Source organism: Podarcis gaigeae (assembly GCF_964106915.1).
Source record: "Podarcis gaigeae genome assembly, chromosome: 16".
NCBI lineage: Eukaryota > Metazoa > Chordata > Lepidosauria > Squamata > Lacertidae > Podarcis > Podarcis gaigeae.
The window spans coordinates 24156458-24169156 of record NC_139693.1 but is presented as its reverse complement, the minus strand read 5'-3'; the positions used below and the strand labels follow the sequence as shown (position 1 = coordinate 24169156).

Sequence of the window (12699 nt, the reverse complement as noted above, 5' to 3'; positions counted from 1 at the left end):
TGGATGCTTTACTGTGTTTGTACCATAGGAACAGAGGAAGCTGCCCTGAATAGCTCAGCTGGTTAGAACACGGTACTGATAACACCAGGGTTGCAGGTTCGATCCCCATACGGGACAGCTACGTATTCCTGCATTGCAGGGAGTTGGACTAGATGACTCACAGGGTCCCTTCAAACACTGAGATTCTGTGACCACATTTATCCCATTGGTCCATCTAGCTCTGTATTGTCAATACTTGACTGGCAGGAATTCAGACAGACCCTACCTGGAGGTGCTGATAATTAAACCATGGACCTTCAGGCAAAGGTCCTGTGTCCTTGAACTATGGCCCTCAAGGTAGTAACAGTCCTGTTACTTGCTTTGTGTTGCTGCCAAGTTGATTCTTTTTTTGCAGAATCAGGATCCTGGCACCTTTGATAAGAGGGGAAAGAGGAGGAGCAAAACAAGGTGCTTCAACAGATAATTAATAGAACACAAGTGAGGCAAGTCCAGTTTAACAATGACAAGAATCTAGTTTTTAGCAGACGCAGTCAGATATGTGAGGCATGTCTTGCAAGGTGGTGTGTGGCCAGATGGCAGCAAGGTGAAAGCCTACACCAATCTACTCCCCCTGCAGTTAAAGGGGGGGCATACTTCCATGCTTCCCATTCCCTTACTAAAGTGGAGAAAAGTTACACACAAGATACACTCTTGACAATTGCATTTGTGATATCAGAAGTTCCTTCAATACACATTTGGTACTCTGGTGAGGGTCCAATCTGACCACAAGCTGTTGGAAGGGTGTGGTGCCTCTGTGGCTTTTGCAGCTTTGGGGAGTATTTCTGTGTCATAATCACGTCCCTGTTTTCAATAGTGGCATGTTGGAGAATATGTAATAAACAGCATGTGCATGTATGTGGAGTCGTGAGAGATCCTACTCCACAGCAATGCTGCTGCATTCATCAATTCAGAGTAAAACATGGGGGCGCAAATGCATACCCTCCAAAGTGTCCCGATTTTCCAGGGACAGTCCCAGAATTACAGAAGCCGTCATGGTTTACGACTTGATCCTGGAATGTCACGATTTTCCTTTTTCCTCTTCTCCACATCTCAGAGAACAATTAAAAGTTCTCTCTCTCTCTCTCTCTCTCTCTCTCTCTCTCTGTGTGTGTGTGTGTGTGTAGGTGCAAAAACAGAGTCCTGCTAATACTCTACTGACCAATAAAATACCTGTACCAAACTAAGGAAATGATGAAGCTGGCATATGAGGCCCTTGCTATAATTCTGAAGGAAAAACGTAACCAGTCCGCTTTAAATAATTGAATTGCCAGGCTTCAGCAGCCAGCCATTTTTAAGCGCTTGGAGTGCCGATTCCTTTATTGTAAATTGAGCCCTACACTGCCTATTCAGAAGTAAATCCCACAGTACTGGCTCAAGGTGACCCATGTAGGTGTGTATATGACGTAAATGTGTGTGGGAGATCAAACGCAGAAGAAGCTTCCTTATGCAGAATAGAATGTCCCTATTTTCATCTGACAAATGTTGGAGGGTATGTAAATACAAATGCGCGAATGGGGCAGAAGTGGTTGTGACCAGGCCGCAGATTGGAGTAGGCCGAGAGAAGTGAAAGCTCTGGCTCTGATTCTAAGGCACGGCAGAGGCCAAATGGAATTTTGCAGCCCTGGTCTCCTTAGGGCCTCAGAGTGGCTTTCTTTTTCTCTCTTTCTTTCTTCTTTTTCCATTTTCTATTTTACATATACAAGCGAAATAAAAACATAAACATATAATCCCCTTTGACTTCCCTCCCCCCACTTTGTGGATCTTAATATAATGATTTTCTGCATCTCAGAGTGGCTTTCTGAGCAGGAAAAAGAGCAAGGCCTGTTCGCAAACCAACTTTGGGGAGTCTCTCTCTCTCTCTCTCTCTCTCTCTCTCTCTCTCTCTCCATCCATCTTGCTTTTTCATGACTTTCTAGTCTCAAAGCTACAGTTAGACACTGTTCAGAGTAATTATTATTATTATTATTATTATTAATTTATTTAGCTTCCTGCCACCATCAGCTTTCTGTTCTCAAAGCTATAATATGACACAGTTTGGGGTTATTATTATTGTTATTATTATTACTACTACTGAGGGGAGGATTTATTTGTTTAGCTCCCCCGCCACCCCTTCTAGCCTCAGAGCAACAATTTGGCACAGTTTGGTGTAATTATTATTTTGGAGGGGAGGAAATTTAGCTTTCCCCCTCCCTTTCTGGTCTCAAAGCTACAGGGTATTCATCTTCATCACCATCATTAATTATATTGAGGAGTGGGGTTGGACTTCTGCTGTTTATTATCTTCTGTTTTGTTTGTTTCTTGAGTCGCAGGAGCGAGTGAGGCCTAGTAGTGGTAGTGGGGCGTTGGGGGGGAGCTGAAAAAGGCAAGCTCAGTTTGGTGTGACCAAGTGCTAAAATGAGAGAGTTATGGTTGCTATGCCAGAAATTGACCCATGGCAGACTGTTTTTACTTTCCAACTAGCCCTAACTTAATCCATGCTGAGGCCTCATCAGTTTAAATTATTTGGATCCATTCCATCTCAGTTCTGTTGTGGTTTCGGGCTAGAGGATAGCCTGGTGAATTTCCGCAATCTGTAATATTATGAGGGAATAATTTTTAAGACCTAGTGATTGTGTGAAAATTCATAGACAGTGCTGTTTTGGTTCTTTCTACCTGGGGAAAAATTGTGATTATAAGCAGTTTCGAATATAAAATGAATTATGCAACTGAGATACAACACCTGTGATGTCATGAAAGCCAAAATACTTCATATCTGATTGATCCCTTTCCATTTTTTTGTAGCTCTCAGGAGGACAGGAGTGATTCAGGTGATTCAGTGATTGCTTTCAAGGTAATTGCTTCATTTGGTCCATTGTAGTAAAGTCAATAATTTATCTCCCTGAAATAGAGATGACAGCTTGGTTGGTCCTGGAATATGTTGTCCCAGACAGCAGAAATATTGAAATATCAGGAGTTGAATTATGAAACATATCATCATCATCCTGTTCAGGTGGACTCCCTTATTCAGACCATTTTGTACCCCTGGCACCAAAAATGTAAGTTTCGTCCCAAGAAAATGCTAAGGGCATGAACATTGGTCCACCTGGATCCCAGTACTGCCTGCACTGGCTGGCAGTAGCTCTTTGGGGTTTTAAGAAAGGAGTTTTTGTCCCAAGACTTTTAGAATGTTGTATTATTTTATTGTTGTTAGCCGCCCTGAGCCTGGCTTCGGCTGGGGGGGGCGGGATATAAATTAAAAAAATTATTATTATTTATTATTCTGAGTAAATAAATATGGCATACATTTTCATTGTGAACTATTTTCATCATCTTTCATCATTACCTATTACCAGAGCTTTCATGTTGCCAGAACTTACAGAAAACTTGGGGGAAAGAATTGGAGGAAAGATCCACTGATTTGTCACTGGAATAAAACCTTGGGGAGAGGTGAAGAGATAAGGCCCAATCAAGTGTTTGATGAAATGCAGAAGGTTTCAAGCTGCATCCATGCTGCCTAGCACCTCATCCCCAGGGGTGAAACAGGGCTTGGGAACGAGATAGTGTCTTGCAACATGCCCAGAAATCTTCTTCTTCTTCCTCATCCTCCTTGGCGATAACTTGTAGCCGACTAAGATTGTCTTCCATAAACATGGTCTTAATGGTGAGTCCGTAAGTGACTGTGGGGGCCAATTCTGGATCCACACGTCCTTCCACACTGGGGACATAGGTTTCTGGGCAGGAGTTGATCACGGTGAGGGTTTGCCAAATGTGCCTTTCTCTTAGCTTGTTTTTTCTTTCATCCTGCGTTTGAGCGACTTCAAAGTCCATGACACCTTTGGTAAAGGCTGTTCTCCAAATGGAGTGCTCACGACCAGTGTTTCCCACTTGTCAGTGTTTAGACTACTTTTTTTTTAAATTTGCCTTGAGTCTTTAAACCTCTTTTGTTGACCTCCAGCATTACGCTTTCCATTTTTAAGTTTGGAATAGAGTAGTTGCTTTGGAAGACAATAATATGCATCCGAACAACATCACCAGTTCAATGAAGTTTATGTTGAAGAATCATTGCTTCGACACTGGTGATCTTCCTTCCTTCCTTCCTTCCTTCCTTCCTTCCTTCCTTCCAGTACACTGGCATTGTTTGCCTGTCTTCCCAAGTGATGTGAACAATTTTTTGGAGACACCGTTGTTGGAATCTTTCAAGCAGTTGGAGATGGCTTTTATAAGTGGTCCATGTTTCACAAGCATACAGTAAAGTTGGTAGTACAATAGCTTTGTAAACAAGCATTTTGGTTTCCCTATGAATGTTCTGGTCTTCAAACACTCAGGAGAAAACTGCACTCTCAGAGCTCAGGTGATGCTGGATTTCGGCCTCAATCTCAGCCCTTGTGGAAAGATAACTGCCCAGGTAGGAGAAGTGATCAACACTTTCCAACGTTACACTACTGAGTTCGATCTGTGGCACTGCAGAGATGTTGTTTTGTGCTTGTTGGTGCAGCACTTGGGTTTTCTGGATGTTGAGCAATAGGCCAAGCTTTTCATAAGCATCTGCAAAGATATTTAGGATGTTTTGGAGGTCATCCTCTGAGTGTGCACACACTACATTGTTATCAGCATACTTAAACTCTATGATGGAAGTCATGGTAACCTTAATCTTTGTTTTCAGCCTACTCAGATTAAAGAGCTTTCCATCTGTTTGATATATGATTTCTACTCCAGTGGGGAGTTTCCCTTCAACAAAGTGTAGGATCATGGCAATGAAAATAATAAATAGAGTTGGGGCAATAACACAACCCTGTTTAACACTTGATTCCCACCATGAATGGTTCACTTTGAGAGCCATTGTTACCTGCGATTGTTGCTGTCATATTATCATGGAGGAGCCAAAGGATGTTCACTAATTTATTTGGGCAGCTTTCAGAAGGACAGTCCACAGGGCATTATGATTTACAGTATCAAAGGCCTTAGTCAGGTCAATAAACACCATATACAGTGGTTGGTTTTGCTCTCTGCATTTTTCTTGAAGCTATCCAGTGGTGAAAGACGTGTCCACTGCCCCCTAGAAGGGACAACTGAAGGAAGAAAAAGGAGGCTACACATTCTTCTGGAAAGGTCTACCTGAATAAGAACTTGGAATACATGGAGTAGGCTGTGCTATCAAAAAACGATCTTGTGAAACTCTTGTCAGAAGTCCCTATCGACCCAGACATGCAAGGCACCACACACAGTATTGGGACAGGAGCAGCTGTGTGGGGAGAGAGAAAGAGGGGAAAGGGGAGGAGGTGTGGGAACAAATAAGGAGAAGGAAGGCACAGGCAGAAACCATTCACACATACTCAAGAAACTATTTCAGTTAGAAGGGTGGAGAAAGCAAGTAAAGAAGGTGAGCACACAGAAAAAGGAGGTAGAGGCAAGCAGCAACAGCAACACCTGTGGAACTTGCACTGCCTATGGCTCAGCACCATAGATGTGAGTCGCCAGGCTGTTCCTGCCCACAGGTCCTCCACCTCCACTGCTCAGGAAGCATGTAGCCATTGGGAAAGTGGTGGGTGGGGAAGCCTGAAAAGGAAGCTGGCAGAGGGGAAACAAGGATCGCTGAAAGTCACTGAGCATGAGGGCAAATCCATCTCAGGGCTGGGTGCTGGAGTGACCACCTCTCCTCCAAACAAAAAAACCTGACACACGTTATATCTACAAAGGAATGCCCCTGTAGTTGGATCTGACCAAATGCTCATCTAGTTCAGGATCCTGATCTGATAGTGGACAGCCAGATGCTCCAGTGCAGGGATGGAGAACTTCAGACCCAGGAGACAAATGTGGCCCCCCCAGTCCTTCGATTCTGGCCCTCAGAGCTATCCCTAGGCCACACTCCATCTCCTCAGTTCACACCCCTCTTTTTTAACCTTTAAAAAAAAATCCTTTATTGCAAACATGTAGATACATCCATTATACATTAATAAAATGAAAAGAAAAAGGAAATAAAAAAGGGAGGGGGAAGAAAACAGAAAAAGAATAAAAACAAAAAATGGATAACTAACTTCAAAAAACAAATATTTTCAAATTAACTTCTACATAGGGAGTACAAGCCTTCTTTACATAGCTTTGGCTTGACTCGTTAATTCGAATCATGACTTCCCACTATCCATGAACGTACTTAGTACATCAATTTGCCCCTCAGATAACTGTATTTAGATGGTAAGTCTTGGAGAAACTGTCTGATTGTCAGTGGAATTCAACCTAAGCCAAGTGATGCTCTGGAAGCCTTCTTTTTCCATGTAATTTATAAAGACATCCCATTCTCTCCTTAATCTTTCTTTTGAGTGATTTCTTATTAGGTCTGTTAATTTGGCAAGTTCTAGATATTCACTTAGTTTTGAGAGCCATTCTTTTGTTGGTATTGTATTAAATTTCCAATGTTTCGCTATCACAATCCTCTTTTATTTTCCTTTGGTATGCCCGTAGTTCACACCCCTCATTGGTCTGCTTTGCAACCTGAGTGATAGGAACATGGTTGACAATTGCGATTGGGTGTGAATGGGATTAGCCTTCTGAAGCTTTTCCTTTTGAGCACTTTCACTGACACAACTTCCAAACATAATGGAACATAGGAAGTTGCCTTGTATTGGGTGAGACCATTGGTCCATCTACTGACCATTTGTCTGGAAGCTGCTCCCCAGGGTTTTCAGACAGGAGACATTCCCAACCCTACCTGTAGATGCCAGGGATTGAAACCTTCTGTATGCAAAGCAGGTGCTCTACCACTGAACTACAGCCCTTCCCCTAATCCCATTAACCACGAAGGCTAGAAAATGAAGAGTGATAACTTTATGAATACAAACCTACAAAGTCAGTACTGAGTTCTGCAGAGAAATATGCTCTGTGAAGAATCACAAAAGCAATTGACTCTGTTTGCAGTGCTTTGTTTTGTTGGCACCCACATTTTTCAAGCCTGAGTTGGATTCTTTGCAGTCCACAAAACTGTTCCTTTCAGTCCAGCAGAACTCCTGACTGGCAGCAGATAGGAGCTGGCGGCCATCCAATCTGATCAAAAGTACAGAGCACTGAGATGGGGCCCTCCTCACTGTGTCTTCTTAACGAAATGACACGTGGGCACCCGGCCTGTCCATAGAATTTCCCCCATTCCTTAGCTAGTCAGCAGTGGTGGGTGGGCTGTTCCTAGGCTTGCAGATTTGAGCCATTTAAACAGTGGCTGTCTCTCTGGCACGTCCTCTTTCTCTCAAGCCCTTTGCATTTTGTTTCATTTTACCATCAAGCAGTATATACATTTCATGAAATTAATTATGAAATAAATATAACATGAGAGTGTTAGAAAGGCAACAGTAAGAGGATCGCAAGGGCTTAAAGCTAGAGACCTGCAAGATTTGGCCCCAACAGCATTTAAAGCACTATGATGCCACTCTGAAAAATCATGGCTTCCCCAAAATTCAGAAGGGCAGAGGTCCCTTCATGGTAGGCAAACCCAGACCCTATCTAAGATTATACAAACTTCTAAGATTATACAAAGATTATACAAAGGGACGCGGGTGGCGCTGTGGGTAAAACCTCAGCGCCTAGGGCTTGCCGATCGCATGGTCAGCGGTTCGAATCCCCGCGGCGGGGTTAGCTCCCGTCTTTCGGTCCCAGCTCCTGCCCACCTAGCAGTTCGAAAGCACCCCTAAATGCAAGTAGATAAATAGGTACCGCTTTATAGCGGGAAGGTGAACGGCGTTTTCGTGTGCTGTGCTGGTGCTGGCTCGCCAGAGCAGCTTCATCACGCTGGCCACGTGACCCGGAAGTGTCTCCGGACAGCACCGGCCCCCGGCCTCTTAAGTGAGATGGGCGCACAACCCTAGAGTTGGACATGACTGGCCCGTACGGGCAGGGGTACCTTTACCTTTACCTAAGATTATACAATAACCTCGTAATTACACAATAGTCATCATTAGAGTTGCATCAGAACAATCCAGGTGTTGCATTTCGGACAAATATACTATTTCCTGTGCACGTACATGGGCAAATGTTTTGGAGGGCTCCAATACCTTATTTCAGAGCAACTTGTGTTTTCCTTGAAGTTCCATTGCGCATAAAAAAACTTGCACATCATTCTCATGAAACGGAAGCATCTGTTGTTTTCCGTTTCCCTAAATGCTTCTCTTTGGAGCATACAGTGGCTAAAAAAGGTGCTGTTTCATGCTGATTGGGCGGCTGTAGGAGACAGGCATTCTGCCGCAAGAGGAATAATAATGTGTCTTTGACCCATGACCCCACCCCTGCAATTGTGGATCGCTACACCACTGGTGCCATCCCTTTAAAATAGTTGCTCTTGATTTCAGTCTGACAGGCTAAAGCCCAGGCTGGTGCCAACTGCACAATGCATCTCATTCTGCACAGTAGAAGATGGGGTGATGTCTTTGGCAGTCCCAGTGGATGGGGGCAAGGCTCCACTGCCGCCATGTGGCCGGAAAGAGCACCCTCCTTTTTCAGCCCCCATCATTTTGCTCATTGAGAACAAAGGAGCCAGCGGGCTGCCTCTCCGGTGATCCCCGCCGCTCGTCTAACAGCAAAAGGAACCATTTGTTTCCGATGAACAAAACCACAGCCTCTTCATAGACTGAAGCCCTTGGGAAAGAGCTTCCTTGGCCCTGCTAAAGGGCTACATCCAGACCCCTTCATAAAATGTTGAAGTTAGAGGCAAGGCAGGCTGCAGTTTCAAAAAGAAATGTTGCGGCAGAATCAAAGTGATTAAGCCCAGCCCTAAGGCTAGTTTCCTAAAACATGCAGGGAAGGGAGAGACACTTTCAACTGCTAATCAGGCAATGGCTCTTTCCACCTGCCTTGCCTCAGCCTCCAACCCTAGCAGCCTTTCCCAGATCATGACTTTGAGAACAGCAGCAGCAGCTGGGCAGAGGAGATATATATATATATATATATATACACACACACACACACACACACACACACACACACGGGTGGCGCTGTGGGTTAAACCACAGAGCCTAGGACTTGCCGATCAGAAGGTCTGCGGTTCGAATCCCTGCGACGGGATGAGCTCCCATTGCTCGGTCCCTGCTCCTGCCAACCTAGCAGTTCGAAAGCACGTCAAAGTGCAAGTAGATAAATAGGTACCGCTCCATCGGGAAGGTAAACGGCGTTTCCGTGCGCTGCTCTGGTTCGCCAGAAGTTGCTTAGTCATGCTGGCCACATGACCTGGAAGCTGTACGCCGGCTCCCTCGGCCAATAAAGCAAGATGAGTGCCACAACCCCAGAGTCAGTCACGACTGGACCTAATGGTCAGGGGTCCCTTTACCTTTACCTATATGTTCTCAATTTCATCCTTTTACATGGTTTTTTATGTTTTGTGGTTTAGGGGAAACAGCCTTGTGGACCAGATTTGCCCCACAGGCTGGCGGTTCTCCTCTCCTTCTTTAATACCTTGTTTAAGTAGTACTGTTTTTATATGTGCTGGTTTGTTTGTTTATTACCAAAACAAAGAAAGGCCTCATAAAAAAAATGCTGGATCTTTCTTTAAAGTCATCTAAGGTGAGGGCCCCCTTCATGGATCACTGCCTTGCCGTGGCGAAGGGGCTTGAAGAACTCAGAGAAGCTATGAACTATGCCGAGCAGGGCACCCAAGATGAACAGGTCATAGTGGAGAGTTTTGACCAAACGTGATCCACCTGGAGGAGGAACCGGCAAGCCACTCCAGTATCCCTGCCAAGAAAACTCCATGGACAAAGACAACAGGCATATAAAAGATATGACGCTGGAAGATGAGCCCCTCAGGTCGGAAGGCATCCAACATGCTACTGGGGAAGAGCGGAGGGCAAGTACAAGTAGATCCAGAGCTGATGAAGCGGCTAGGCCAAAGCCGAAAGGACGCTCAGTTGCGGATATGCCTGGAAGCGAAAGGAAAGTCCAATGCTGTAAAGAAAAATATTGCATAGGAACCTGGAATGTAAGAACCATGAACCTGGGTAAGTTGGAGGTGGTCAAAAATGAGATGGCAAGAATAAATATTGACATCCTGGGCATCAGTGAACTAAAATGGACGGGAATGGGTGAATTCAGTTCGGATGACCATCATATCTACTACTGTGGGCAAGAAACCCGTAAAAGAAATGGAGTGGCCCTCATAGTCAACAAAAGAGTGGCGAAAGCTGTACTGGGATGCAATCTCAAAAATGATAGAATGATCTCGATACGAATCCAAGGCAGACCTTTTAACATCACAGTAATCCAAGTTTATGCACCAACTACTTGTGCTGAAGAAACTGAAATTGACCAATTCTATGAAGACTTACAAGACCTTATAGAAGTGACACCAAAGAAGGATGTTCTTCTCATTATAGGGGATTGGAATGCTAAAGTAGGGAGTCAAGAGATAAAAGGAACAACTGGCAAGTTTGGCCTTGGAGATCAAAACGAAGCAGGGCAAAGGCTAATAGAGTTCTGTCAAGAGAACAAGCTGGTCATCACAAACACGCTTTTCCAACAACACAAGAGACGACTCTACACATGGACATCACCAGATGGGCAGCATCGAAATCAGATTGATTATATTCTCTGCAGCCAAAGATGGAGAAGCTCTATACAGTCAGCAAAAACAAGACCTGGAGCTGACTGTGGCTCAGATCATCAGCTTCTTATAGCAAAATTCAAGCTTAAACTGAAGAAAGTAGGAAAAACCACTGGGCCGGTAAGATACAATCTAAGTCAAATCCCTTATGAATACACAGTGGAAGTGAGGAACAGGTTTAAGGATTTAGATTTGGTGGACAGAATGCCTGAAGAACTATGGATGGAGGCTCGTAACATTATACAGGAGGCAGCAACGAAAACCATCCCAATGAAAAGGAAATGCAAGAAAGCAAAGTGGCTGTCCAATGAGGCCTTACAAATAGCGGGGGAGAGAAGGCAAGCAAAATGCGAGGGAGATGGTGAAAGATACAGGAAATTGAATGCAGATTTCCAAAGAATAGCAAGGAGAGACAAGAAGACCTTCTTAAACGAGCAATGCAAAGAAATAGAGGAAAGCAATAGAATGGGAAGAACCAGAGATCTGTTCAAGAAAATTGGAGATATGAAAGGAACATTTCATACAAAGATTTCCATAATAAAGGACAAAAGTGGAAAGGACCTAACAGAAGCAGAAGACATCAAGAAGAGGTGGCAAGAATACACAGAGGAATTATACCAGAAAGAAATGGATGTCTCGTATACCCCAGGTAGTGTGGTTGCTGACCTTGAGCCAGACATCCTGGAGAGTGAAGTCAAATGGGCCTTAGAAAGCACTGCAAATAACAAGGCCAGTGGAAGTGATGGTATTCCAGCTGAACTATTTAAAATTTTAAAAGATGATGCTGTTAAGGTGCTACACTCAATATGCCAGCAAGTTTGGAAAACTCAGCAGTGGCCAGAAGATTGGAGAAGATCAGTCTACATCCCAATCCCAAAGAAGGGCAGTGCCAAAGAATGCTCCAACTACCGCACAATTGCACTCATTTCACACGCTAGCAAAGTTATGCTTAAAATTCTACAAGGAAGGCTCAAGCAGTATGTGGACCGAGAACTCCCAGAAGTGCAAGCTGGATTTAGAAGAGGCAGAGGAACCAGAGACCAAATTGCAAACATGCGCTGGATTATGGAGAAAGCTAGAGAGTTCCAGAAAGACATCTACTTCTGCTTCATTGACTATGCAAAAGCCTTTGACTGTGTCGACCACGGCAAACTATGGCAAGTTCTTAAAGAAATGGGAGTGCCAGATCACCTCATCTGTCTCCTGAGAAATCTCTATGTGGGACAAGAAGCTACAGTTAGAACTGGATATGGAACAACTGATTGGTTCAAAATTGGGAAAGGAGTACGACAAGGCTGTATTTTGTCTCCCTGCTTATTTAACTTATATGCAGAATTCATCATGCGAAAGGCTGGGCTGGATGAATCCCTAGCCGGAATTAAGATTGCCGGAAGAAATATCAACAACCTCAGATATGCAGATGACACAACCTTGATGGCAGAAAGTGAGGAAGAATTAAAGAACCTTTTAATGAGGGTGAAAGAGGAGAGCGCAAAATATGGTCTGAAGCTCAACATCAAAAAAACGAAGATCATGGCCACTGGTCCCATCACCTCCTGGCAAATAGAAGGGGAAGAAATGGAGGTAGTGAGAGATTTTACTTTCTTGGGCTCAATGATCACTGCAGATGGTGAAAGCAGCCACGAAATTAAAAGACGCCTGCTTCTTGGGAGAAGGGCAATGACAGGCCTAGACAGCATCTTGAGAAGTAGAGACATCACCTTGCCAACAAAGGTTCGTATAGTTAAAGCTATGGTTTTCCCAGTAGTGATGTATGGAAGTGAGAGCTGGACCATAAAGAAGGCTGATCGCCGAAGAATTGATGCTTTTGAATTATGGTGCTGGAGGAGACTCTTGAGAGTCCCATGGACTGCAAGAAGATCCAACCTCTCCATTCTGAAGGAAATCAGCCCTGAGTGCTCACTGGAAGGACAGGTCGTGAAGCTGAGGCTACAGTACTTTGGCCACCTCATGAGAAGAGAAGACTCCCTGGAGAAGACCCTGATGTTGGGAAAGATGGAGGGCACAAGGAGAAGGGGACGGCAGAGGACGAGATGGTTGGATAGTGTTTTCGAGGTTACCAGCATGAGTTTGACCAAACTGCGGGA

At 44.3% G+C, this 12699-nt stretch overlaps 1 protein-coding gene across 6 annotated transcripts in view; it reads left to right on the top strand.

Moving 5' to 3' along the window:
* Positions 1–1185: 1185 nt before the first annotated feature.
* The window catches only part of GAL3ST1 (galactose-3-O-sulfotransferase 1), a 36684-nt gene continuing 25170 nt past the window's right edge, over positions 1186–12699 (top strand). Inside the window, exons 1-3 of one of the 6 annotated variants that reach the window (XM_083717425.1) lie at positions 1219–1276; positions 2821–2869; positions 4344–4423. In XM_083717425.1, the coding sequence (XP_083573551.1) occupies positions 4373–4423 (51 nt within the window). In that variant the 5' untranslated portion in view covers positions 1219–1276; positions 2821–2869; positions 4344–4372. Of the gene's footprint in view, positions 1426–1944; positions 1986–2800; positions 2870–4343; positions 4424–12699 lie in introns of those variants that run through there. The other 5 variants (XM_083717416.1, XM_083717420.1, XM_083717414.1 and 2 more) reach the window with 5 other exon arrangements.